Source organism: Schistocerca cancellata, chromosome 1 (genome assembly GCF_023864275.1).
Source record: "Schistocerca cancellata isolate TAMUIC-IGC-003103 chromosome 1, iqSchCanc2.1, whole genome shotgun sequence".
Lineage (NCBI taxonomy): Eukaryota > Metazoa > Arthropoda > Insecta > Orthoptera > Acrididae > Schistocerca > Schistocerca cancellata.
The window spans coordinates 196461018-196487199 of NC_064626.1; the positions used below are offsets into that span (position 1 = coordinate 196461018).

The window sequence follows — 26182 nt, forward strand, 5'->3', positions numbered from 1 at the left end:
CCTTAGGTTAGTTAGGTTTAAGTAGTTCTAAGTTCTTGGGGACTGATGACCTAAGATGTTAAGTCCCATAGTGCTCAGAGCCATTTGAACCATTTTTTTGACAGGCGTGTAGAGAACAGCGAACATAGCAGCCGATGTAAGACTCGTAGATTATGCGAGGGTAATCCCAAAAGTAAGGTCTCATAAAAAAAATAGGAGACCTTACTTTTGGGATTTCCCTCGTACAATATCGAATATATCACAGTTCAGACTACCAGGATCAGCTATGTCTGCACTGGATCTCCAGTGTCACAGAGACACTGTTACCATTGTATGAAACTGATGTTTTTTGTGACATGACTGAACGAATGCCTACATGTTCCAAATAGCGTGATTCCAGTTAACATGAAAAGTGGCCGGTATTATCAAAAATAGTCTTTGAAACCGTAATATATCACTTTGTTGTCAGCACACTAGTAACCCAGTGACAAAACAAACACTGCCGCGCGGGATTAGCCGAGCGGTCTGAGGCGCTGCAGTCATGGACTGTGCGGCTGGTCCCGGCGGAGGTTCGAGTCCTCCCTCGGGCATGGGTGTGTGTGTTTGTCCTTAGGATAATTTAGGTTATTTAGTGTGTGAGCTTAGGGTCTGATGACCTTAGCAGTTAAGTCACGTAAATTTTCACACACATTTGAACATTTTGATATCAAACACGAGTCAGATATATACCAAACTGACATGTCTCCCACCCGATCACAGATGACCTAGGAGATGCATCACTATTTTTGCAAATAACGCCACAAAAGCTGCTAATCCAGTCAGTTGTCGTGCCACAAGCTTCCTGTAGACGTCACGTATCTCCCACTACTGACCTCATAATAAACATTTGCAGTTCTACAAAAGATGATGCTCAGTGTGTTGTCGTTACATAAACGAAATAAGTAACTGCCATGACAGCAAGGAACTTCATTTCGTTCACTAGAAGGTGGAGGGAGGTCTGCCTAGAAAAACATTGTCTTTTGTCGCAGGCAAAAGGATTGTATTGTATGTATTGTTTGTTAACTGGAGACCTAGAAACGACGGAGAGGCTCCGTCCCCGCCGCAGCCGCAGTGGTCCACAACCCCACGACGACTACCGCAGGCCACTTCACCCCTCCGCCAACCCTACGCCGAACACCCGGTGGACCCCTCAGGGAACGTCTCACACCAGACGAGTGTAACCCCTATGTTTGAGTGGTAGAGTAATGGTGGTGTACTCGTGCATGGAGAACTTGTTTGCGCAGAAACCGCCGACATAGTGTAACTGAGACGGAATAAGGGCAACCAGAACACATTCGCCGAGCCCGATGGAAAACCGCCTAAAAGCCATCCACAGACTGGCCGGTTCACCGGACCTCGACAGAAATCCGCCGGCCGGATTCGTGTCGGGGACCAGGCGCTCCTTCCCGCCCGGAAAGCCGTGCGTTAGACCGCACGGCCAACCGGGTGGGCTAGGCAAAAGGATACATTTACATGTAACAAAACTCAAGAAACTGATATCATTTTACTAATTTATGGCTTAAACTGAATAAGTATTATAACGTAAGTGATGGTAGTACCAATAGTTGCTATAAATAAGCTTAGATCAATATCAAAGAAGCCCGCAGCAGAGAAGTTCATCCTCTTGATCGACAGACAGAGGACGTCAGAGGTAACTGCTCGCCGCAGCAGAATCTGAAGCTTCCCCAGGAGCTCTCCCACAGTGTCAGCCAGGTCTGCCGCAGAGGAACATAGCCAGCACATTGCCAGCAGGCTGACAGTTATAGCCAGCACGAAGAGGCAGAGAGAAAATGTGGCAGCGCGTGTCTGGTGTGTGGGGTCTTGGTCGCTCTGTGCCATCAGTACGACGCTGTACGTCAGGGAGACCATCTGGACCGCGTGCTGCAGCACGGACAGCAGCAGCGCAGGGCCGAAGTGGTGTCCGCAGAGGCGGGCGACGCGGTGCAGGGCCAGCCTGGCGCGCTGCAGCCGCCGCAGCTCGCCCTCCGCGGCCCACCGCCGCCCTCCGGAGGCCACCGCCTCGTCCAGCTCCGCCTCCCCGTGCAGGGGCGGCCGCACGCTCCTCACCAGCTGCACGCGGATCGCCCCCATCCGGTCTCGCACTGCCAGCACTACACCGACGAACTGTAGGTACCAAAGAAGTCCGTACGCTCCCAAATAGTGTACTATTTTATAATTCCACTTATTATAGGAACTGTCCACTACTGCGGCAAGTCCAGCACTGCAAACGAATATAATAAACACTGCAAAAATAAGTACAGCAGTTAACCGAGTTTTAATGAATGATTTTCTGCTATAGCTGTCTTGCTGATACGAAAGCAGTTTGTCTACTGTTTCAAACAACTCAATAATTTCACACACGTGCTTGTTTCTAGTAGCTAAACAAGTAGTTAACAACACAACAGATGGCAGCCACATCAACAGTAATCCTAATGCTGTGGGTATTTTCTGGAACGGTAGCTCTGAACCCACTGGTTTCAAGCAGGACTGGGTATAGCTGCAGTATGAGCCGACTGCGGTGATCCCAGTCAGCCACATCACTGTTAAGCTGATGCTGACGATTATCGTGGCCGTCCCTCTGTATCCTGTAGCTCTAATGTATCCATCATTATTATTCCAAGGAAAGAGGCCACACACTCGGCTTACCTCGCACAGGGGCCTGATCGCATTCTTGAAACTGTAACTATCCATTGTTAACGGCATATTCTTAAGAAACACAGAAGTACTATCATTCGGAATACCGTTTTGTATCTACTTCATATTTGCAGTACATATTAAGGAACTATTAGTTCACCTTTAGCTAAGAGAAAACAATCCCACATCACATTTATTTGTTAATAAAAAAATTCCAGCGACTGATAATCGAATGTCGTACGTGTTCACTCTTTTCTTTCGACACCAGCGTGTCCGTAAGTCTTGTTCCGTTCAAACTGCAATGACGCTCACAGCATAGTGACTTATATAACAGCCTTCCTATTTACCGTATTATCGACTTTGTGTCACCTACTTTAATTCTCTTATGGCCACTTCATTGATTCTATGAAATTCCCGAGAAAGCCGCTTGCTGTAATTGAATATCGATTCCGTAACCTGTTAAAAATGTATTATATCCTTTCTTCTGCTAAATGATTCCCCCTCACACTCAATATTTATTGTGCAATTGTTTCGTGTCAGTATATAACTCGAAATTCGAAGGCCAAGAAAGGCACAATATTATTGTGCAGTATTTATGCCCGGGACCTACAGTTAATACTCTGCCTTCGTAGCCAAAGTGCCGGCGCTCGATGACGTACATCTTTTACAGGGTGTTTCAAAAATGACCGGTATATTTGAAACGGCAATACAAACTAAACGAGCAGCGATATAAATACACCGTTTGTTGCAATATGCTTGGGACAACAGTACATTTTCAGGCAGACAAACTTTCGAAATTACAGTAGTTACAATTGTCAACAACAGATGGCGCTGCGGTCTGGGAAACTCTATAGTACGATATTTTCCACATATCCACCATGCATAGCAATACTATGGCGTAGTCTCTGAATGAAATTACCCGAAACCTTTGACAACATGTCTGGCGGAATGGCTTCACATGCAGATGAGATGTACTGCTTCAGCTGTTCAATTGTTTCTGGATTCTGGCGGTACACCTGGTCTTTCAAGTGTCCCCACAGAAAGAAGTCACAGGGGTTCATGTCTGGCGAATAGGGAGGCCAATCCACGCCGCCTCCTGTATGTTTCGGATAGCCCAAAGCAATCACAGGATCATCGAAATATTCATTCAGGAAATTAAAGACGTCGGCCGTGCGATGTGGCCGGGCACCATCTTGCATAAACCACGAGGTGTTCGCAGTGTCGTCTAAGGCAGTTTGTACCGCCACAAATTCACGAAGAATGTCCAGATAGCGTGATGCAGTAATCGTTTCGGATCTGAAAAATGGGCCAATGATTCCTTTGGAAGAAATGGCGGCCCAGACCAGTACTTTTTGAGGATGCAGGGACGATGGGACTGCAACATGGGGCTTTTCGGTTCCCCATATGCGCCAGTTCTGTTTATTGACGAAGCCGTCCAGGTAAAAATAAACTTCATCAGTAAACCAATTGCTGCCCACATGCATATCGCCGTCATCAATCCTGTGCACTATATCATTAGCGAATGTCTCTCGTGCAGCAATGGTAGCGGCGCCGAGGGGTTGCCGCGTTTGAATTTTGTATGGATAGAGGTGTAAACTCTGGCGCATGAGACGATACGTGGACGTTGGCGTCATTTGGACCGCAGCTGCAACACGGCGAACGGAAACCCAAGGCCGCTGTTGGATCACCTGCTGCACTAGCTGCGCGTTGCCCTCTGTGGTTGCCGTACTTGGTCGCCCTACCTTTCCAGCACGTTCATCCGTCACGTTCCCAGTCCGTTGAAATTTTTCAAACAGATCCTTTATTGTATCGCTTTTCGGTCCTTTGGTTACATTAAACCTCCGTTGAAAACTTCGTCTTGTTGCAACAACACTGTGTTCTAGGCGGTGGAATTCCAACACCAGAAAAATCCTCTGTTCTAAGGAATAAACCATGTTGTCTACAGCACACTTGCACGTTGTGAACAGCACACGCTTACAGCAGAAAGACGACGTACAGAATGGCGCACCCACAGACTGCGTTGTCTTCTATATCTTTCACATCACTTGCAGCGCCATCTGTTGTTGAAAATTGTAACTACTGTAATTTCGAAAGTTTGTCCGCCTGAAAATGTACTGTTGTCCCAAGCATATTGCAACAAACGGTGTATTTCTCACCCGCACCCTAAGGGAACCCTCCACAGTTTGTACTGAGAGAAGAGATGGACCTCAGATCCTACTGAACTGTTGACACCAGCTTCACAGCATTGGGACCGAGAAAGCAGTCCTGATCCCTCGCTATTACTACCAAATCCGTTAAGGGCGGAATAACAAGCTAGAGTTCAACTTCCAGTTATTATTCTCCACGTCACGTGGCTATCCCAGCAATTTATCTACTTAGAAGTCAGATACTCAGTCCCTGATAGCAGGAACTCAGACACATTATCAAACCGAAAAACTGCCAGATAACGTGCAAGCTATATATTTGTCTTAATCAAAGTCAGTGAATTTTTTTTCTCACACATTTTATTTTACAATCTTAATGAACGTTCGGTAGGTGCATGAACTCAAAGAATGTCAGATAACTACTATCTGTTCTTTGTGCAGGCCAATGTTATCAAGATAGTTAATATGATTATAATACTTATAATACCACTTCCTTCGCTAATGTATGCGCTTTCTTTTCCCTTCTGCTTTCTCGCTTCAGTAAATATGCTCAACACATATTGAATCTCAGTAAAATTTAATCCTTCTGGTAGGCTACACTCTTTTATTTTCTGTCTTTTTAGTTTGTGTTAACAAAACCTCTGTCTAACTTCATGTTTCCGGTTTCCTTTTACTAACACTCCTATTCTTTTTCTTGTACTTCATATGCGATAACAGTTTTCTCTGTTTTACTGCCCAAGGGATTATCACAGCCTGAATTTGTTATCCATAAAGTAATAGTGTGATTACCTCGTAAAAACTGTAACGAATTTTCGATCGAGTGTCATAAAAACAAATGTGCTGCTTCATCTTGTGGAGAGTGAAACATTTAATCAAAAATGGTTCAAATGGCTCTGAGCACTATGGGGCTTAACATCTGTGGTCATCAGTCCCCTAGAACTTAGAACTACTTAAACCTAACTAACCTAAGGACATCACACACATTCATGCCCGAGGCAGGATTCGAACCTGCGACCGTAGCAGTCGCGCGGTTCCGGACTCAGCGCCTAGAACCGTTAGACCACCGCGGCCGGCGAAACATTTAATCCATAGGACGTAATGAGCAATTGGCCACTTTTTAACAAAATCAATACGGTGACGTCAAGAGGTTCACTACAATAACTGCTAGACACCGGTACTTATGAATGAAAGTATTTTTATTTCATAAGACTGCTCAGTACAGAATTTTTGCAACATTACCTTCATGTACATCGAATGCTAAAACAGAAGTCAAACACTAGAGAAGGGAGTCTCTGCTTCCTTGATTGTATCGTATTTGTCCAAAGGAATATAGCATTGTACTTGTGTTAAACAGAGGTACTGCAATGTCGTATTTATCCGCGGACACCGGACAAGCGGGTTTCAATTAAAATGTCTCTCCTGAATGGGAATACATGTAATCGGTGTACGGGTGCAGGTTGTAGGCGCGTGGCTGACGATATACACTCCTGGAAATTGAAATAAGAACACCGTGAATTCATTGTCCCAGGAAGGGGAAACTTTATTGATACATTCCTGGGGTCAGATACATCACATGATCACACTGACAGAACCACAGGCACATAGACACAGGCAACAGAGCATGCACAATGTCGGCACTAGTACAGTGTATATCCACCTTTGGCAGCAATGCAGGCTGCTATTCTCCTATGGAGACGATCGTAGAGATGCTGGATGTAGTCCTGTGGAACGGCTTGCCATGCCATTTCCACCTGGCGCCTCAGTTGGACCAGCGTTCGTGCTGGACGTGCAGACCGCGTGAGACGACGCTCCATCCAGTCCCAAACATGCTCAATGGGGGACAGATCCGGAGATCTTGCTGGCCAGGGTAGTTGACTTACACCTTCTAGAGCACGTTTGGTGGCACGGGATACATGCGGACGTGCATTGTCCTGTTGGAACAGCAAGTTCCCTTGCCGGTCTAGGAATGGTAGAACGATGGGTTCGATGACGGCTTGGATGTACCGTGCACTATTCAGTGTCCCCTCGACGATCACCAGTGGTGTACGGCCAGTGTAGGAGATCGCTCCCCACACCATGATGCCGGGTGTTGGCCCTGTGTGCCTCGGTCGTATGCAGTCCTGATTGTGGCGCTCACCTGCACGGCGCCAAACACGCATACGACCATCATTGGCACCAAGGCAGAAGCGACTCTCATCGCTGAAGACGACACGTCTCCATTCGTCCCTCCATTCACGCCTGTCGCGACATCACTGGAGGCGGGCTGCAAGATGTTGCGGCGTGAGCGGAAGACGGCCTAACGGTGTGCGGGACCGTAGCCCGGCTTCATGGAGACGGTTGCGAATGGACCTCGCCGATACCCCAGGAGCAACAGTGTCCCTAATTTGCTGGGAAGTGGCGGTGCGGTCCCCTACGGCACTGCTTAGGATCCTACGGTCTTGGCGTGCATCCGTGCGTCGCTGCGGTCCGGTCCCAGGTCGACGGGCACGTGCACCTTCCGCCGACCACTGGCGACAACATCGATGTACTGTGGAGACCTCACGCCCCACGTGTTGAGCAATTCGGCGGTACGTCCACCCGGCCTCCCGCATGCCCACTATACGCCCTCGCTCAAAGTCCGTCAGCTGCACATACGGTTCACGTCCACGCTGTCGCGGCATGCTACCAGTGTTAAAGACTGCGATGGAGCTCCGTATGCCACGGCAAACTGGCTGACACTGACGGCGGCGGTGCACAAATGCTGCGCAGCTAGCGCCATTCGACGGCCAACACCGCGGTTCCTGGTGTGTCCGCTGTGCCGTGCGTGTGATCATTGCTTGTACAGCCCTCTCGCCGTGTCCGGAGCAAGTATGGTGGGTCTGACACACCGGTGTCAATGTGTTCTTTTTTCCATTTCCAGGAGTGTATGAAAGTTTGCGTCTCACCGTGAATCGTACAGGGACAGCCAAATGGTAAGGCCACCGCTCGAGATAAGCGAAAAATCCGGGTTCGAATTCCAACCCGTCACAAATTTTGTTTTTTAGGATTCCGTTATACAGCTGATGGCTGTCCGTACTGGCAACTGCGAATATATTTCATGTATTTTATAGTGGCTGTAGTCACTGCATTCATGTTCCTGCAGAGATGTAAGCATGTGGAAAGGAACTTTGCATCGTGCATCTGAACGACACAAGCACTGCAATGTCGTACTCTCGGTATGGTGTTGACTTTACATATACTGAATGTGGCAAACTGTGGGAGTATTTCAGTTGGAATCCACAGCTCTGTACGTTAATGGTGAATAGAAGCTCGGCTTGTGTCGGGTTTATACTACTCATTTGAAGTAAGACTTAAGATTTAATTACATACGCACTTGCAGCCTTACGCCGTTTCGAAGCTGAGTGACGCATACACGGTACGAAGATCCAAGTATCTCTAAGCAGTTGCGTGTGCTTAATTTCTGAAATGAAATCTATGACTTTCATCTAAGCACTAAAACCAACACGTATTGTAACACCTACAATGAATTCTTCTGATAACACTTAAATAAGTTCGTCAAGTGTCTTCAGTTGTCCTGCAAAAATATACTGAGAAGTTTATATATATTAATGTTATTATAACCTACAAATACCTAGAATATAATCAGGTAGCACTTCCCCACGAAAGGCATAGATCCCGAGTTCGAGTCTCGGTACGGCACACAGTTTTAATCTGCCAGGAAGTTTCATATCAGCGCACACTCCGCTGTAGAGTGAAAATTTCATTCTAGAAGCAGTATTATTGTTTATTGAGTCGTAACTGACCTCTTACATACGGTTACCACCACTACAAATGGTTTTGAAGTACTTCATACTGTGGGAGAATGTTCTTAATAACATCGTCGTGAACGGTTATAAGACGTGCTGAAAGGAGGTATTAACAAAGAACGGTTATAAGACGTGCTGAAAGGAGGTATTAACGTTGAGGGCAGACACATAAAACCGCGTCCCATATACTAATCTAATGCCAGCGCTAGTACACATCCCATATTGTACCATTTGTATTTTCATACGCCCACGTGAATTGATTGCGAAGATTTTAGGTAGTACTATTTGTTCCAAAAGTCCCTCAACTGTAAACAGCTCCCAACTGTGGTTTGATGATCTTAACGAGAACTCATCGTGAAAAGTTCTACGATGTTCAGTCACCGAGCGACTCTACACGGTTGAAGACATTATGGACACGAGAACTGCCACTGAAGTACGTTCTTCGTGATGCTATGAGATGTGTTACACGCTGCGACTCATTACCGGTTCTTATTGGACAGACTGGTCATGTGTACTAACAAACTATGGCCTACCTCGATCGATAATTTGTGGTCCTGCTGATCCTGTCCCGGGTATACGATGAGAAACAACAGCACATGTATGATTACATAACAGTTCACTGTCTCTAGCCTCAGGTAATTACTATTCACTTTGCCGTGCGTAAAAAATTCACCATTGCATGCTCATTAAATGAACGTTCTGGCGCCATTATCTGAACACCTACCACGAATTCACGTGCACTGCTAGGGTCTACTGCTATTGCTACCACTACTGCTACTGTAACTCCTGCTGCGTGTGATACATACTCACTATATGTCGGTCTTCGTACAGCGAGATTAGTAGCGTAACGTCAGCGCTGTCACGTTCACCGAAAGCCGCGACACGGCCTAAGAAGGCTAATTCACGGGCAGACGTCATGCAGCTAACACAGCTAACCGTCTAGTATCGATTTTCCTGTGTTCACTCATAATAGCTTTCCGTGATACCCTGTTATAATCTACGTGGCTTTGATTTAAGATCCTCTGTGGTATTTGATTCGAAGTATTACACATGATGACTGATCAACTACATACTTTCAGGTGGATGTATTATGTTAAGTACTACATACTACATTTATTTCGTTTTTCTTGAACATATTGTTCGTTAAGTTCCATTAGCACTCGCAATAAAATATTTTAACGTATATTTTCTGTGACATCAATTGTCTTTGTTTTGGAGTGAGAGACATGCAACTGAGTGTTTGTAAAAGTAGGATTATTTCGAAAATTAGCTTGTAAATGACGTAAAAGGTCAAGAATCATTTTTTTTATCCTCGATGTTCAGTTTTAAGAAATTCTACGGTTTTCCTATTTCAGATCTGAAATTGTCATTGTCAAACTAACAGTAGTAGCGATAGAAAATTTCTCTAACACAGATCATAACCTACTGTTACTCATTTCACACATTTTTCAGAATGTTTCTCGTATTTAATGGAATGAGATAAATTCAGATAATTAATATAACACAAGTGATGTCAGTAAGCATTGCTTTTTTACTTAATTGTAATTATCGCGATGTTTTTCAACAGAATTACTATACAACAGCGATCTTCAGAATCTAAGACAAAAGTAAAAGAAAATGATATTCATATCTACTACGTAAGTGGGTAAAATACCAAGAGACAGAAATTATGATGGTTCAAATCGCTCTAAGCACTATGGGACTTAACATCTGACGTCATCAGTCACCTAGACATGGAACTACTTAAACCTAACTAATCTAAGGACATCACACACATCAATGCCCGAGGCAGGATTCGAAACTGCGACCGTAGCAGCAGCGCGGTTCCGGACTGAAGCCCTTAGAACCGCTCAGCCACAGCGGCCGGCAGAAATTATGATACAAACTTACTGTGCATCGTGATCAGATAGAGCATTTGTTACTGGGTAAACAATTATTTCCTTACTTTGAGGTTCATCAAACAAATCATTATCTATAAGGTTACTACTATCTTTATCCACCCATGTTGGTAAATTAATTACTGAGACCAAATTGTAGAATCCAAATAAAGTTTCTAGATCATTTTTACTATCACAATATTTCAGAAAATCGACATTGAAGTCACCACAAACTATTAACTGCTTGCTGTTGTCTGAGCGATAGCACAGTGAATAATCCAGATTCCTCTTAAATATTTCCCAGTGGGGATCTATATACAGTTTTAGCATTAATTCTGAAATGCAGAGTTCTATATGATGATGACTGTGGAATCTGCTTCTCTCCATATTTTTGAACTTGTGTTCTGTCTTAATGTATGTAACAACTCCTCCATTCCCTATGTTACTTCCGAATGAGTAAGCTGCAGTAGTGTAATTCCTATATGTAACCTATGTAACCCTGCGGTTATATGATTCTCAGATAGCCACATGTTATTTATCTGTTCACAGCTCTCTAAATTTTCCAAACAGACAAGAAGCTCTTCTACATTACTACTGAGTCCTTTAATGTTTTGATGAAATAAGGTAAACTTATGTTTCTGCGCATTGTTAAGCTTTCTGTTGGGCTCCTCTGTCATTTTCACTTCTTTCGAAACAGGGTGAATGAATCCTGATTCTAACCCAAAAAGGTGCCCCTCTGACACCAGTAAACACAGGGATCTTGCCATGTGTGTTGGTAGCCCCCAACACATTGTGTGCAAGGAGCTCGGCCAGCTACTACCTTTCACTCTCTTCCTTTAGTGTAGGTCATGCCTAGTATGTTCCCATCTCCCAACTGTAGCAAAAGGCAGTGAACTCGTATTAGAATTTGTCTCAGTCAGCAGTAGACAGCTCAACTCAGCGTTCACACATCTCCCAGAAGTACTTACACAAGGCTGGTCATGGCTCTGCAGGATCTCCACACAATTGAGATGTGTGCGTGCGTGCGTGTGTGTGTGTGTGTGTGTGTGTGTAGTTGCTACTCCTGTTTCATCCAGATCACCCCTAATGCAGTAACTATTATTCTTTGCCAAGCTGTCCCTGCTCCAGTAACTATAAGAACCTGATCCTCCATGCCAAAACCTTTGCACAGATTACCTATGTCCTCTGTCAACTGACTAAGAATAGCACTTGGCTTCACAAAAATTGTAATCTGATACCCCGTCTCTAATTTGTGCTGAACCAACTGGCCTACAACCCTCTCATGACTGCTACCTAGCAGCAAGACTTTTTTCTTCCTACTGTCTTTCGGTTTTGATCTAAAATAAATTTCTTTGCTGGAAGTTTGCTGCACTCTACCGTGGCCCACAGCTAGAAGAGGGTCTTCCCACCTTCTTGGGGTAACAAATCAAATTTATCGGATACTGTTAGCTGAATGTACACGCAGTTGAAGAGCTGCCCTCCTTCCTCCCATTTCTTGTTAGCTTTACCCACTTCCCAAGACCTTCTTTTCCCTTCTACCTATATAGTCCAAATTTCGCTTGATCTAACTCAGCCTGAAAGACACAAATCTTTGCCTCCTGCTCAATAGTTCTCTTGTCTATTTTGAAAAGCCTAAAGTTCCATGGGAGAGCCTCATTTAGTTCCCCATTCAGTTTCCCACCACAGTCACCCCAGCGAAATTTCAGCCCACAGTCTACACACACCACTCCCTTTTTAACTGTCCTACGGCAAATCCATATTTATCACACTTTGCAACACAAATTAAAGGCTTAAAAATAGAATTAAATCACTTACCACATTTTACACGATACGAATTTTCGTTAATTATGAGCAGCAAAAATTAAGCTATAGGTTAGCGCTTCAGATGTGTAATATAACGTAAAAAGCTATTTATTTCCCCTTACAATAAGAACTTAGCACTCACTCATCTGCAGAATCCATTCAATTCTCTTAATCACAATCAGTCTGTGAGACAGTACGGAATAAAATTCATTGTCAGCAAATGCGAGATGCAGGTTACAACCACAAAGGAAGAAAGAGGATCTAGAGGAATAAAGACTGGAGGTGCACAATTGAAGAGGTGTGACAAAGGAAAATGGCAGATATGAGAAAAAGATAAGTGAACGTGGAAGACAGGCAGAAGAATTCCGATAAAGTGTTAGGGATCTGATTTGGAACAAAGATGTCCCACAAAAAAAGCAAAGAAATAATATATAGAGGTTACTACTGACAAATGCATATGAAACTCGGATGATGAGGAAAAGAGATGTAAGCAGATTACACACATGTGATAAAGTTCCTTAGAAGTAGTACAGGATTGAGAAGGACAGATAGGCTGAGGAATGGAAGTGTATAGGAAATCGTGGAAGAGGAATCCTTGCAGAGCATGGTAGAAACATCAAAGCTAAGATGGTATGACGAGTTAAAGAGAATAGTAAACAAGAAGATTCCCTAGGAAAAACATGAAATAGAGATGGAAAGGAAACGACCAAGAGGAAGACCAGGGGATAGATGGCTGAAAGATGTGGAGGAGTGTGTTGAAGAAAGAGACGAGGACTGGACGAGAGTGAACACGGAAAGATAGAGGGAAAACAGGATTAGATGACGAGGCTCAGAACAAGCCTGTGGCTAGAAATTGTTCAAGATTATGATGATGTAGTTTTGGCGCGCATTGGCCTAATTCCCACCGTTATTTACAGACACATGATAACGTCTTGCTGTCAGACTTCTCTTTCGTAGTGTGTACAGACCATTGTTTTTAACACACCTAAGCATCAGATTGGTTAAAAAATAGTTTAAATGGCTCTGAGCACTATGGGACTTAACATCTGATGTCATCAGTCCACTAGTACTCAGAACTACTTAAACCTAACTAACCTAAGGATATCACACACATCCATGCCCGAGGCCAGATTCGAACGTGTGACGGTAGCGGTTGAGTGGTTCCAGACTGTAGCGCCTAGAACAACTCGGTCACAACGGCCGGCCAGATTAGTACACATGTAATCTGTGTTATATATTAATTTCCAAGACCAAAGTTCGGCGTCAATTTTTGAATGCATTAGATAGTTGTAAATTTTTTAAATAATACATTGTTTGGTGAGAGTGTTAATGCGCCTACTCTAGTTTTGTATAAGCGGTAGTTAACAAAAAAATTCCTTACTCAGAAAATTGCAGTGACTGCTCGTCTTATAAACTCGTCAGTCACTTTTAAATGACAAGATGGAGTTGGAAAAAATAAGGCGAATTTGGAAGAAAATGTGACTATTTGGATACATCAGGTGTCTTACATTTGGTTCCGTAATTTTAGCGAAATTGAGTGCTTCTTTTTTTAAACTACATTGACAGCAGTGCAGTATTTACAAATAATTGTTTCTTATACACCCAACATTCGGGCTTATACTGTTCAGGCAGACGAGGTGAAACAAAAAACCAGGTATTGTGTCAGTAAATTTCGCTTTCATAGATTTAATATTTATGAGGATGATAGCAACCGACAATGGTACTCTGTGGACAATTCAATTTATGCAGTTTTCTAAGTCATTCACACGCACACTATGCTCACACAGACAGTGGACAACGTCAGTGAATACAGCTTTCGCATACAGTTTCCATCGAGTCAGCCTTTCTAAAGCAGTATACAATGCGCTATCTCAGTGACAGAGGTTCATAATACTTGAACTACGTAAATAAATGTAACTGTCTCCAGATAGTGCTGCATCCCCATCCATTTCATTGATGGACAGCTTCAAACCAAAGAGATGGATGTCTGGAGGAGCACAACATGGGTAACACTCAGGTGACATAGGCACACCGATATAGAGCATCACACAACATAACTCATCCCGAACAGTCTCTCTTTAAACTATTCTGTAACAGCATGTTTAACGTTCTCAATTTTCATTACTACATCACACTCATTGTCTGCTTGTATACCTAAATTTACACATCTGGAGTCACTGGCAGTCAAATGATATGCAATGGCGAACAGAATTACAGTAGGACCACTTAGCTGAGGCTCAGGAGTGGTGGCGGTATAGAAAACAATTGTGAGTCCTGATCTGAAATATCAGGTAACCCACTACTTGTAGCTGCATCTCTATGAGCAGTGATGCAATGAATAGGTGTACGTGCTCAGCTAGTGATGTTTCAGGGGGCTGTTGCACTGTTGAAAAGAAGGAAAATTGCAAATTCATGAAAATGCAACTTAGTGTTTCCTTATTGTATCTGGACGCGGTGGCAGTAAATCTCTTTGGAGATAACAAGGTCCACCTCTCACAAATATCAAGCAGTCCATTCGTGTGCAGCAGGTAATGAGCGGCTGTGCAGTGAACAGGTTTTTGTCCCGATCCAACGTGAGGACTACTGCCACATCAGGGGCTGTTGTGCTGATGAAAGAACAAAATCCTAAGTTTTCGTTTAACTAGACACATACACAATGAATAATGAGAGAGGTTACTGTATTAATACTTACATTCGAATGTGATAGTCTTTGAAGTCTTTACATTCTGATTTATGATGACAACTGATGATCTCTCGATGGTGTACAGAACACGAATGATGCACAGCTGCTCCTTGCAGAGTGGAGGGAAAGGCGAGGCTAGTGGTGTGTGGGAGGGACATTGAGCGAGGACGACATTGACCTACAGGGTGTCCTGATTTCAAAATTAAATATCTCGAAAACAGAGATCGATAGAGGAATGCAGTAAACGGTGTGTTTATTGTGAAAGCTGTAAGAAGTTTATACAGCAGTTTGAAATAATAGTTACAAAAGCTGCTAACAGATGGCGCTGTAATCACCATACGTAATGCCTAGTATAAACAGTGATCCGAAGCCCAGAGCGATCAGTTCCACTATTGAAACGTGAAAGGAGGTTAGCGTACCGAAGGAAGAGATTAAAAGCATGTACTCCATTGAACAACGCGTTTTTCTGGTGCTAGAGTACCACAGGTTAGAAGAGAGTCCTACGGCAACAAGGCGAAGTTTTCAAGCACGTTTTAATGTTCCAAGAGGACCCGATGCGGAAACCATTCGTACGCTCTTCGCAAAATTTCAACGAACAGGCAGCGTAACTGATGATCTAGTGGGGCATGTTGGCCGCAAGCAAACCGCAGTTACGTCTGAAAATATCGCCAGAGTTTCTGGAATTATTCAGCGAAATCCAATGTCATCCGTCCGTTGAATTGCATCTGAGACAGGTTTGAAGCGTTCCAGCATGCAGAAAATACTGAGAAAGAGCCTACACATGTTTCCATTCAAAATTCGAACGCACCAGACCATACCCGTACGAGCTGTGCAACAAAGGGTTGCCTTTGCTAATCAGATGCTCACAATGATTGATCGTGAAGGATTTGATGTTGGCTGCATCTGGTTTACAGATGAAGCACACTTCCACCTGAATGGATACGTGAATATGCAGAACTGGCGATTTTGGCGTTCCGAAAAGCCATATTGGTGTGAAGCGAAACCCCTGTATTCTCCTAAAGTTACTGTGTGGGCTGCAGTATGCACCAGAGGTATTATTGGCCTGTTTTTCATTCGAGAAACGGTCACTGGTGCACTTTACGTTGGAATTTTGGAACAATTTGTCGCCACACAGCAAGCGTTAGAGGATCGACCAGGTACTGAATGGTTTATGCAAGATGGAGCCCGACCACATCGGACCAAACAAGTATTTCGCTTTCTTGAGGAATACTTCGGGAATCGAGTCATTGTTTTGGAACATCCCAAATTTACTGGTGCAGGCATGGATTGGCCTCCATATTCGCCGGATTTGACTCCCTGTGACTTTTTTTTTTTTGTGGAGCACAGTGAAAGACATCGTCAACCCGAAGCATCCCGCCACGCTGGACGAGCTTGAATCGGCGATCTCTTTGGCATGTGAATCCATTTCGGTTGAGACATGTGATGGAGAATTTCACTCTTCGTTTGCGCCACCTCTGTAGTGCCAATGGTGAAGATTTTAAAAACATTGTGATGTGATTGTTTGCAAAGATTGTTTTCATACGGTTATTTCACCTATGTATGCTGATATGAGCTGTACAGCGTACAGCGCCATCTGTTAGCAGCTGTTGTAACTATTATTTCAAACTGCTGTATAAACTTCTTACAGCTTTCACAATAAACATACAGTTTACTGCATTCCTGTATCGATCTTTGTTTTCGAGATATTTAATTTTGAAGTCAGGGAGCCCTTTTCTGGACACCTTGTATGACCTTTGAGATATTCGGGCAATGTTCTCAGAGCAGAGGCCATTGGTCCTAGAGGATACTGACCCCATTCATTGGAGGCCAGGAGAATATTGACTCTTTGAGGAGGTAACTTTGACCCTTAATCTTCGGGATATCTGGTAGTAAAGCAGAGTGGTGGCAGAGGAACATTGCTCCACTACCTGTCTTCAGCGTAACTAATTCCTGTTACTGGCTTGAAGAATCATTTGACTGCTATTTTCCCTAAGGATATTCTTTCACATCAGTGTACCTAAGAAACAATTCCGAGTAATCTAAGTAAGTCAGCTAAAATTAAATTGCTAAGTGAAGGTAATGTTAAGAGAAACACTTTATGGCACCTCATTTAACTGATGGCCGCTGCTGATAGTTTAGTTTTGCAATCTGACAGGCCATATTATCACGTGAATATTAAAACGAAAGCGGAAGCAACTTAATTGGATGAACATCGATTTCACGTTCATAAAGATTATGGAACCTACAGTAGCTGACTCTGTAATACAGTAAGGCAAAATAGTTATTGCTTTCTGAGAGAGAATACAGGTGACTGTCTGAGCCGATTATGTTTAGTGTATGTCGAACAGTATATACGGCTCAATAACTTACTTACTGCATACAATCATGCTTTCTATTATTTTGTGTCGGTGATGATTTCCTGTATGTCGACATGTCAAATGCAGCAGTAGAAAAAATGGTTCAAATGCCTCTGAGCACTATGGGACTTAACATCTATGGTCATCAGTCCCCTAGAACTTAGAACTACTTAAACCTAACTAACCTAAGGACATCACACACATCAATGCCCGAGGCAGGATTCGAAACTGCGACCGTAGCAGCAGCGCGGTTCCGGACTGAAGCCCTTAGAACCGCTCAGCCACAGCGGCGGGCAGAAATTATGATAGAAACTTACTGTGCATCGTGATCAGATAGAGCATTTGTTACTGGGTAAACAATTATTTCCTTACTTTGAGGTTCATCAAACAAATCATTATCTATTAGGGTACTACTACCTTTATCCACCCATGTTGGTAAATTAATTACTGAGACCAAATTGTAGAATCCAAATAAAGTTTCTAGATCATTTTTACTATCACAATATTTCAGAAAATCGACATTGAAGTCACCACAAACTATTAACTGCTTGCTGTTGTCTGAGAGATTGCACAGTAAATAATCCAGATTCCTCTTAAATATTTCCCAGTGGGGATCTATATACAGTTTTAGCATTAATTCTGAAGTGCAGAGTTCTATATGATGATGACTGTGGAATCTGCTTGTCTCCATATTTTTGAACCTGTGTTCTGTCTTAATATATGTAACGACTCCTCCATTCCCTATGTTACTTCCGAATGAGTAAGCTGCAGTAGTGTAATTCTTATATGTAACTTATGTAACCCTGCGGTTATATGGTTCTCAGATAGCCACATGTTATTTATCTGTTCACAACTCTCTAAATTTTCCAAACAGACAAGAAGCTCTTCTACATTACTACTGAGTCCTTTAATGTTTTGATGAAATAAGGTAACCTTATGTTTCTGCGCATTGTTAAGCTTTCTGTTGGGCTCCTCTGTTATTTTCACTTCTTTCGAAACAGGGTGAATGAATCCTGATTCTAACCCAAAAAAGGTGCCCCTCTGACACCAGTAAACACAGGGATCTTGCCATGTGTGTTGGTAGCCCCCAACACATTGTCTGCAAGAAGCTCGGCCAGCTACTACCTTTCACTCTCTTCCTTTAGTGTAGGTCATGCCTAGTATGTCCCCATCTCCCAATTGTAGCAAAAGTCAGTGAACTCGTATTAGAATTCGTCTCAGTCTGCAGTAGACAGCTCAACTCAGCGTTCACACATCTCCCAGAAGTACTTACACAAGGCTGGTCATGGCTCTGCAGGATCTCCACACAATTGAGATGTGTGTGTGCGTGTGTGTGTGTGTGTGTGTGTGTGTGTGTGTGTGTGTGTTTGTGTGTGTGTGTGTGTGTGTGTACTTGCTACTCCTGTTTCATCCAGATCACCTCTAATGCAGTAACTATTATTCTTTGCCAAGCTGTCCCTGATCCAGCAACTATAAGAACCTGATCCTCCATGCCAAAACCTTTGCACAGATTACCTATGTCCTCTGTCAATTCACTAAGGATAGCACTAGGCTTTACAATAATTGTAATCTGATACCCCGTCTCTAATTTGTGCTGAACCAACTGGCCTACAACCCTCTCATGACTGCTACCTAGCAGCAAGACTTTTTTCTTCCTACTGTCTTTCGGTTTTGATCTAAAATAAATTTCTTTGCTGGAGGTTTGCTGCACCGTACCGTGGCCCACAGCTAGAAGAGGCTCTTCCCACCTACTTGGGGTAACAAATCAAATTTATCGGATACTGTTAGCTGAATGTACATGCAGTTGAAGAGCTGCCCTCCTTCCTCCCATTGCTTGTTAGCTTTACCCACTTCCAAAGACCTTCTTTTCCCTTCTACCTACTTAGTCCAAATTTCGCTTGATCTAACTCAGCCTGAAAGACACAAATCTTTGCCTCCTGCTCAATAGTTCTCTTGTCTATTTTGAAAAGCCTAAAGTTCCATGGGAGAGCCTCATTTAGTTCCCCATTCAGTTTCCCACCACAGTCACCCCAGCGAAATTTCAGCCCACGGTCTAGACACACCACTCCCTTTTTAACTGTCCTACGGCAAATCCATATTTATCACACTTTGCAACACAAATTAAAGGCTTAAAAATAGAATTAAATCACTTACCACATTTTACACGATACGAATTTTCGTTAATTATGAGCAGCAAAAATTAAGCTATAGGTTAGCGCTTCAGATGTGTAATATAACGTAAAAAGCTATTTATTTCCCCTTACAATAAGAACTTAGCACTCACTCATCTGCAGAATCCATTCAATTCTCTTAATCACAATCAGTCTGTGAGACAGTACGGAATAAAATTCATTGTCAGCAAATGCGAGATGCAGGTTACAACCACAAAGGAAGAAAGAGGATCTAGAGGAATAAAGACTGGAGGTGCACAATTGAAGAGGTGTGACAAAGGAAAATGGCAGATATGAGAAAAAGATAAGTGAACGTGCAAGACAGGCAGAAGCATTCCTATAAAGTGTTAGGGACCTGATTTGGAACAAAGATATCCCACAAAAAATGCAAAGAAGTAATATATAGAGGTTACTACTGACAAATGCATATGAAACTCGGATGATGAGGAAAAGAGATGTAAGCAGATTACACACATGTGATAAAGTTCCTTAGAAGTAGTACAGGACTGAGAAGGACATATAGCCTGAGGAATGGAAGTGTATAGGAAATCGTGAAAGAGGAATCCTTGCAGAGCATGGTAGAAACATCAAAGCTAAGATGGTATGACGAGTTAAAGAGAATAGTAAACAAGTAGATTCTGAAGGAAAAACATGAAATAGAGATGGAAAGGAAACGACCAAGAGGAAGGCCAGGGGACAGATGGCTGAAAGATGTGGAGTAGTGTGTTGAAGAAAGAGACGAGGACTGGACGAGAGTGAAAACGGAAAGATAGAGGGAAAACAGGATTAGATGACGAGGCTCAGAACAAGCCTGTGGCTAGAAATTGTTCAAGATTATGATGATGTAGTTTTGGCGCGCATTGGCCTAATTCCCACCGTTATTTACAGACGCATGATAACGTCTTGCTGTCAGACTTCTCTTTTGCGAAATCATAGTGTGTACAGACCATTGTTTTTAACACACCTAAACATCAGATTGGTTAAAAAATAGTTCAAATGGCTCTGAGCACTATGGGACTTAACATCTCATGTCATCAGTCCCCTAGAACTCAGAACTACTTAAACCTAATTAACCTAAGTATATCACACACATCCATGCCCGAGGCCAGATTCGAACGCGTGACAGTAGCGGTTGAGCGGTTCCAGACTGTAGCGCCTAGAACCACTCGGTCACAATGGCCGGCCAGATTAGTACACATGTAATCTATGTTATATATTAATTTCCAAGACCACAGTTCGGCGTCAATTTTTTAATGCATTAGAAATTTCTAAATTTTTTAAATAATACATTGTTTGGTGAGAGTGTTATAGCGCCTACTCTAGTTTTGTATAAGCGGTAGTTAACAAAAAAAATTCCTTACTCAGAAAATTGCAGTGACTACTCGTCTTATAAACTCGTCAGTCACTTTTAAATGACAAGATGGTGTTCGAAAAAATAAGGCGAATTTGGAAGAAAATGTGACTATTTGGTAACATCAGGTGTCTTACATTTGGTTCTGTAGTTTTAGCGAAATTGAGTGCTTCTTTTTTTAAATACATTGACAGCAGTGCAGTATTTACAAATAATTGTTTCTTATACACCCAACATTCGGGCTTATACCGTTCAGGCAGACGAGGGGACACAAAAAACCAGGTATTCTCTCAGTTAATTTCGCTTTCATAGATTTAATATTTGTGAGGCTGATAGCAACCGACAATGGTACTCTGCGGACAATTCAATTTATACAGTTTTCTAAGTCATTCACACGCACACTATGCTCACACAGACACTGGACAACGTCAGTGAATACAGCTTTCGCATACAGTTTCCATCGAGTCAGCCTTTCTAACGCAGTATACAATGCACTGTCTCAGTGACAGAGGTTAATAGTACTTGAACTACGTAAATAAATGTAACTGTCTCCAGATATTAACTCAAGTGCTGCATCCCCATGCATTTCGTTGATGGACAGCTTCAAACCAAAGAGATGGATGTCTGGAGGAGGACAATATGGATAACACTCAGGTGACATAGGCACACCGATATAGAGCATCACACAACATAACTCATCCCGAACAGTCTCTCTTTAAACTATTCTGTAACAGCATGTTTAACGTTCTCAATTTTCATTACTACATCACACTCATTGTCTGCATGTATACCTGTATTTACACATCTGGATTCACTGGCAGGCAAATTATATGCAATGGCGAACAGAATCACAGTAGGACCACTTAGCTTAGGCTCGGGTGTGGTGGCTGTATAGAAAACAGTTGTGAGTCCTGATCTGAAATATCAGGTAACGCACTACTTGTTGCTGCAACTCTATGAGCAGTGACGCAATGAATAGGTGTACGTGCTCAGCTAGTGATGTTTCAGGGGGCTGTTGCACTGTTGAAAAAGAAGGAAAATTGCAAATTCATGAAAATGCAACCTAGTGTTTCCTTATTCTATCTGGACGCGGTGGCAGTAAATCTCTTTGGAAATAACAAGGTCCACCTCTCATAAATATCAAGCAGTCCAATCGTGTGCAGCAGGTAATGAGTGGGTGTGCAGTGAACAGGTGTATGTCCCGCTCCAAAGTGAGGACTACTGCTGCATCAGGGGCTGTTGTGCTGATGACAGAAAAAAATCCTAAGTTTTCGTTTAACTAGACAGATGAGAGAGGTTACTGTATTAATACTTACATTCGAATGTGACAGTCTTTGAAGTCTTTACATTCTGATTTATGATGACAACTGATGATCTCTCGATGGTGTACAGAACACGAATGATGCACAGCTGCTCCTTGCAGAGTAGAGGGAAAGGCGAGGGTAGTGGTGTGGGGGAGGGGTTATGAACGAATGGACGACATTGAGCGAGGACGACATTGACCTACAGGGTGTCCAGAAAAGGACTCCCTGATTTCAAAATTAAATATCTCGAAAACAGAGATCGATAGAGGAATGCAGTAAACTGTATGTTTATGCAGTAAACGGTATGTTTATTGTGAAAGCTGTAAGAAGTTTATACATCAGTTTGAAATAATAGTTACAAAAGCTGCTAACAGATGGCGCTGTAATCACCATACGTAATGCCTAATATAAATAGTGATCCGAAGCCCAGAGCGATCAGTTCCACTACTGAAACGTGAAAGGAGGTTAGCGTACCGATGGAAGACATTAAAACCATGTACTCAATTGAACAACGCGTTTTTCTGGTGCTAGAGTACCACAGATTAGAAGAGAGTCCTACGGCAACAAGGCGAAGTTTTCAAGCACGTTTTAATGTTCCAAGAGGACCCGATGCGAAAACCATTCGTACGCTCTTCACAAAATTTCAACGAACAGGCAGCGTAACTGATGATCTAGTGGGGCATGTTGGCCGCAAGCAAACCGCAGTTACGTCTGAAAATATCGCCAGAGTTTCTGGAATTATTCAGCGAAATCCAATGTCATCCGTCCGTAGAATTGCATCTGAGAGTGGTTTAAAGCGTTCCAGCATGCAGAAAATACTGAGAAAGAGCCTACACATGTTTCCATTCAAAATTCAAACGCACCAGACCATACCCGTACGAGCTGTGCAACAAAGGGTTGCCTTTGCTAATCAGATGCTCACAATGATTGATCGTGAAGGATTTGATGTTGGCTGCATCTGGTTTACAGATGAAGCACACTTCCACCTGAATGGATACGTAAATAAGCAGAACTGGCGATTTTGGGGTTCCGAAAAGCCATATTGGTGTGAAGCGAAACCCCTGTATTCTCCTAAAGTTACTGTGTGGGCTGCAGTATGCAGCAGTGGCATTATTGGCCCTTTTTTCATTCGGGACACGGTCACTGGTGCACGTTACGTTGCAATTTTGGAACAATTTGTCGCCACACAGCAAGCGTTAGAGGATCGACCAGGTACTGAATGTTTTATGCAAGATGGAGCCCGACCACATCGGACCGAATTCGCCGGATTTGACTCCCTGTGACTTTTTTTTGTGGAGCACAGTGAAAGACATAGTCTACCCGAAGCATCCCGCCACGCTGGACGAGCTTGAATCGGCGATCTCTGTGGCATGTGAATCCATTTCGGTTGAGACATGTGATGGCGAATTTCACTTTTCGTTTGCTCCACCTCTGTAGTGCCAATGGTGAAGATTTTAAAAACATTGTGATGTGATTGTTTGCAAAGATTGTTTTCATACGATTATTTCACCTATGTATGCTGATATGAGCTGTACAGCGTACAGCGCCATCTGTTAGCAGCTTTTGTAACTATTATTTCAAACTGCTGTATAAACTTCTTACAGCTTTCACAATAAACATACCGTTTACTGCATTCCTGTATCGATCTTTGTTTTCGAGATATTTAATTTTGAAATCAGGGAGCCCTTTTCTGGACACCCTGTATGACCTTTGAGATATTCCCGCAATGTTCTCAGAGCAGAGGCCATTGGTCCTAGAGGATACTGACCCCATTCATTGGAGGCCAGGAGGATATTGACCCTTTGAGGAGGTAACCTTGACCCTTAATCTTCGGGATATCTGGTAGTAAAGCAGACTGGTAGCAGAGGAACATTGCTGTACTACCTGTCTTCAGCGTAACTAATTCCTGTTACTGGCTTGAAGAATCATTTGACTGCTATTTTCCCTAAGGATTTTCTTTCACATCAGTGTACCTAAGAAACAATTCCGAGTAATCTAAGTAAGTCAGCTAAAATTAATTTGCTAAGTGAAGGTAATGTTAAGAGAAACACTTTATGGCACCTCATTTAACTGATGGCCGCTGCTGGTAGTTTAGTTTTTCAATCTGACAGGCCATATTATCACGTGAATATTAAAACGAAAGCGGAAGGCAACTTAATTGGATGAACATCGATTTCACGTTCATAAAGATTATAGAACCTACAGTAGCTGACTCTGTAATACAGTAAGACAAAATAGTTATTGCTTTCTGAGAGAGAAGACAGGTGACTGTTAGAGCCGATTATGTTTAGTGTGTGTCGAACAGTATATACGGCTCAATAACTTACTTACTGCATACAATCATTCTTTCCATTATTTTGTGTCGGTGATGATTTCCTGTATGTCGACATGTCAACTGCAGCAGTAGAAAAAAGCGATGGATATTTTCTGTGCTTATGTAAATTATAACCGAAGTGATTAATAATCTGTAACGTGCATTACAAGCTGATTTGATTAGTGTGTGCATTCCTTTTTTATTGTAAAATGAATGGAAACTGTTTCCGTGAGACAATTTGTCCTCTCCTACTTGTGAGTCAGATATTTGGCCTGGCTCCTGTGGCTGTTGTTGAAGAATCAAGTCCAGCAGAAAGTTTCAGAAACCGTCTCCAAAATATTGCCGGTGTGGCTGCTACTTCCTTCTGGCTGGCTGCCATCGTTGCAGCTGGTATATGGTACGGCTATTGTCAAGTTTTTGTAGATCCAGTACGTGATACACCACTGTTAATCTACTTAACATACGTACTTGCTTCTCTGTGTGCTCTGTTGGATCCACTTGCAATATTAATCATTTGTCTCTTTACCAGTAAAAGATATCTGCGGGAGACAATTATTCTCTAGGAATTAGTGGACGTACTACTTTCTCGTTCCGAAAGCTCATATAGACGAAAAAGCGTTGTCAAAACGAAACTAATGACGAAGCTGCTATTGTACTTCCTGGTAATGATCCTTTGTGGAGTAGCTACGTGCATTGTGGTCAACTTGTTCGAAGATCTACCTGCAGCAAACGTTTTCTTTTGTTTGCATTTCTTCACCAGCATCTGGCAAGTGCAGTTCTTTTGCATCGTACTGGCAGTGTGGGACCGCCTGGGGAGCGTGAACTTGCAGCTGCTGAGGAGTGTGCGCCCTCCAGTGGACAGCGAGGCGGACCTGGAGGCCGTGCTGACGCGCGCTGGACTCGCGGGGGCGCCGGTGGCGCTGGAGCCTCATCTGCGGCGGCTGCAGCGCGCCAGGCTGGCCCTGCACCGCAGCGCCCTCCTCTGCGGACAGCACTTCGGCGCCGCGCTGCTCCTAAACGTCGTTTGCAACTTTCTAGTAATAGTAAACTTGTCCTACTCTATTACAGTGAAATTACGTGAAGAGCAACCTGACATGGCAAAGAAGTGCGTTGGACTGTTGAAGCCCTCTTTGTGGATGTTCTATGCTCTGGCTCGTTTGTTAATCATCTGCTGGGCATGCTCTAGCACGTCAGAACGAGCCGAGAGGTCAGAGCTGCTGATGTCCAAAGTTCAGGTTCTGCTGCGCTCAGGAAAACCATTGGAAGTACTCCAAGTTTCAATGGATGAACTAAAATTCCGTGCATTTGGCTTTTTTGACGTAAACACTTCATTTTTCCTCTCATTTCTTGGAGCTGCTTTTGCCTATTTTGTGATAGTCATCGAACTTCCCAAATGAGACAAGAGCTGCAGGGTGCTAAAAAGGAACTAAGTGGCGACAAAAAAATCGGCATAAGTATTTTTAACTGAATATTCGACCAACGATAATAGATAGCAAATATATCTGTGATTAATGATGTACCATACATCCCATATTTCAAACAGCTTATAAGAGTGGTCTGTCCTTGAATGTAGTATTTATGTGTCATTATAAAGGATTTAACCAGAATAAGGCGTGGTGGGACATCAATGGAGGACAACTGATTGAAAGTAGAGTTGTTAAACACCTGCAGGCTTTGGAAAATTATACTAAGCAAGTGTAGACTACAGCAGTTCTCCTAGTAGCTTTGGTCAGTTAAAATC

General features: G+C 43.1%; 1 protein-coding gene across 1 annotated transcript; it reads right to left on the reverse strand.

The window, feature by feature from the left end:
* Positions 1-1530: 1530 nt before the first annotated feature.
* LOC126162983 (putative gustatory receptor 2a) lies at positions 1531-24517 on the reverse strand. The gene is made up of 3 exons (XM_049919868.1): positions 24459-24517; positions 2086-2239; positions 1531-2001 (listed from the first exon to the last, which is right to left on the reverse strand). The coding sequence occupies exons 1-3, from the start codon at positions 24515-24517 to the stop codon at positions 1531-1533; spliced, it is 684 nt and encodes a 227-aa protein (XP_049775825.1).
* Between the last annotated feature and the right edge of the window lie 1665 nt (positions 24518-26182).